The sequence below is a fragment of the Capsicum annuum genome, chromosome 11 (genome assembly GCF_002878395.1).
Source record: "Capsicum annuum cultivar UCD-10X-F1 chromosome 11, UCD10Xv1.1, whole genome shotgun sequence".
NCBI classification, from domain to species: Eukaryota; Viridiplantae; Streptophyta; class Magnoliopsida; order Solanales; family Solanaceae; genus Capsicum; species Capsicum annuum.
Window position 1 is genome coordinate 221,832,002 of NC_061121.1, and position 3,206 is coordinate 221,835,207.

At 33.0% G+C, this 3,206-nt stretch overlaps 1 protein-coding gene across 1 annotated transcript; it reads right to left on the reverse strand.

Annotated features, from left to right (window-relative positions):
• Positions 1-978: 978 nt before the first annotated feature.
• LOC107847167 (protein PPLZ12-like) lies at positions 979-3,019 on the reverse strand. The gene is made up of 4 exons (XM_047399806.1): positions 2,647-3,019; positions 2,444-2,535; positions 2,149-2,245; positions 979-1,737 (listed from the first exon to the last, which is right to left on the reverse strand). Exons 1-4 carry the CDS (start codon positions 2,747-2,749, stop codon positions 1,367-1,369), a joined length of 663 nt encoding a protein of 220 aa, XP_047255762.1. The 5' UTR covers positions 2,750-3,019; the 3' UTR covers positions 979-1,366.
• Between the last annotated feature and the right edge of the window lie 187 nt (positions 3,020-3,206).

Consider the following 3,206-nt stretch of genomic DNA (forward strand, 5'->3'; position numbering starts at 1 on the left):
TATCTTGTTATAATTTCGATTTCTGCTTAACTTCCCATTTGTATTCTACAATTACTAAAAAAACAGAGAGAAAAGAAAGAGTTAATGGATAAAAACTCACGTAAATATCTCTATATATAGTGAGTTCATATTTTAACTATTCATTGTTCCATTTTTTTTTAACCTAAAATATCATTATCTTTGTATTAAAATATGCCTGAGTTGACCTACACACGCATGTTGTCTATTGGAAACAAAGCTAGAGGGTACAGATCAAAGAGCTCAACTTTGCACCCCACAAAAAATAAAAAGTTGGGAAATACAGTTGAGTGAATAAAAAGAAGTGGTAAAAATGGCAAAAGAAGCACATAATATCAACAAAACATCACATGTAATGTAATAAATGGGGTTTGAGGAGGATAGAGCGTGCACAAACTTTTTTCCTAAAACTCGACTTCAAATTTCATTTTCCATATAAACACTAGTATTAACATCCTGAAAATTACGGGTGCATCGGTCAATTTGGTTCTATTTTGTGCATTATCAGTTCGAACCAAATCAATAAGATATTTGTTATCCATTTTTGGTTTTTAATTTTTATCCTTAACGGTTTGATTTATCAGATTAACTGATAAGAAAATGCTCCTTTTATTTTTTCACCTTCACTTCTCATTTTCATAAGTTCATGTATATACACTACCTTTATGCATAAAAAGCCTACACAAAATATAAGTAGAAGCAAATTTAAATACAGTATTACTAAAATAAACTTGTTTCTTTTTTGTTAAGTAACGAACTTGAATGCAGTAGCAATCGATAGCAATCTATCAAAAAAGAAAATCAATATAGGTTTATAGTTTATATTAATTGGTGGAAATCCAATAAACCAACAAGTTTATAAAGAAAAGAACAACAGTAAGACAACAACTATAAAATGCAAAAAGTAATAGAATATATATTTAAGACGACTATAAAATGCAAAAAGTAATAGAATATATATTTAAAATATAAAACCGCTATCATATAACTAGGAATAAATACATAATTTTAATATAATCTTTTGTGTTATCGATTCAACCTTTAACTAAAACCTTAAAATCGAAAACCAAACCGATATCCCAATAAAAAAATTTCTAAAACTGTTTAAAGACCGTTAACTCAATAACCGGTACTGATAAACCAATAACGATTTTTCGGTTCGCTTTATCAAGCGAACCAAATAATTCGATTTTCGCACACCCCTATTGAAAATATCACAGATGGGAAACAAAGATGATCATTCCAAAAAACGCATCTAAGTAGCTTTATTGTCTAGTCTTTTGCCCAGAGGGAAGTGAAACATACGCATTCATCACAAAGGGTATATTGAGAAATCAACAGAGCTACACTATTCAGTGTGGATATGTGCACTGGCTGCCTCCATCATCCCGTCACGTATTTGCTGACCGATGTCTCGGACATGTCCAGGACCATGTGGTAAGAAAACAGTGGTGTTGTTTGAAGAATTGCCAATGTCTTTAATTGTATCAAAGTACTGTGTAATCATTATGAGATCCATCACTTCTTTAGCTGAGGTGCCTTCAACTTTGTGAGAGAAATTCAATATGTTCTCTCTCAAGCCATCTGTTATCGCCTGCCTCTGCCTCGCGACTCCAACTCCGCCTAAATACTTGGACTCAGCCTCCGCTTCTGCTTTCTTAACTTGCAGAATCTTTTCTGCTTCTCCCTTGTATACACTAGCTAGCTGCAGTCTTTGAGCTACAAATACAACATATGACCAGCATAGGAGAAGAGTAGAGTTTAGAGCAGCCAAGAACTGTTTGTCTGCATGATGTAAAATCTAGTGCTGATGTCAACACAACAACTACTTGGAAGCTATGTTGCTCGGACTCTACAAGAACATCAAAGGGTGTGATGTAATGAATTTTTTAGGATCTGACATTGGTGCGGCTAGTCCAGGCAACATAACTTGGAGGCATTCTTTATATTGACGTTATCAACATTTGGAATACTTTACTATAAACTCATGTAGTACTTTCAGAAATGGCATAAGTATGGTAATCTTTGACTTCCCACATACTAGACGCATTCAGTATCAGCACCACACACAATCCTATTTGTTTAAACTAGATACTGTGTTCATCTGCTACACTAGGAGCAGCCAGTTACCTGCATTTATCTCATTCATCGCTCTCAGTACAGAGGGGTCCGCAAATATATCAATCATCAGTATGTGCTCAATATTGTATCCATATGCTCCCATCACCTGACAGACAACACTAACATCAGATATACCTTGAAGGAAGACAAATTTCTATTGGATAGAAGGGGACTTTCACGACTCTTTTGCCTCTACAAATATGCAAAATTGTCAAGCACCAAAGGAGAAGCATAAATAAACATCTTTCCCTTTCACTATTGGACAACAGAAACAACTGTAAGAAAGTACTACATTTGAAATTACCTTGTCAAGTTCCTCCAAGACAGCCTTAGCAACTTCATCCTTCTGTTCGAAAAGCTCATCCAAATTCATTTTGGGTACGTGAGCTCGAACAACTAGAATAGATACAGGGAATATCAAAAGATACGCGTGTCATCAAAATAGCGTAATTAGATGAAATACTCAAAAGATTATGCCAAAAGGAATGTGCTACGCAGCAAAATTACCATCAAATACATAAGACTGGATCTGTTCCTCTGGATTGTCCAACTCATAGAAAGCATCATCAGCATTTTCCCTGATTACTCTATATTGGATTGAACACAGCATTTGAACAAAAACATTGTCGTGAAAATTGCATATCAGTCAACACTAAGACAACAACAATAAAATGCAAAAAAACAATAGTGTATGTATTTAAAATAATATAAAGTCACTATCATATAACTAGGGATAAAAGTATAATTTTAATATAATCTTATTGGATTATCGATTTAACAGCTAACTAAAACCTTAAAATAAAAAACAGAACCGATATCCCAATAAAAACACACTGAAACTATCACATTTTCCTCCAGTTTTATATGGATCTGTGATTTAATACAAAGGAAACAATAACAATAACTAGTTGAAGCATAATACTCGTGAAAAAAGTGATACGTTGGGTATTTTTTTTAACAATTACATCAATAACAAAGGAAAACATATCATTAGACGTGAAAAAACGCAAACAATAATAATAATAATAATAATAATAATAAACAGAAATTGATGTAATTATTAAAAA

Bases quoted from the DNA above. Each gene is read 5' to 3' on its own strand.
- LOC107847167 (XM_047399806.1), bottom strand. From the start codon at position 2,749: ATGCTGTGTTCAATCCAATATAGAGTAATCAGGGAAAATGCTGATGAT. The intron at 2,536-2,646 runs GTAATTTTGCTG...TATCTATTCTAG, and splicing joins CCAGTCTTATGTATTTGATG to TTGTTCGAGCTCACGTACCC. The intron at 1,738-2,148 runs GTAACTGGCTGC...TTGTATTTGTAG, and splicing joins GATGAATGAGATAAATGCAG to CTCAAAGACTGCAGCTAGCT.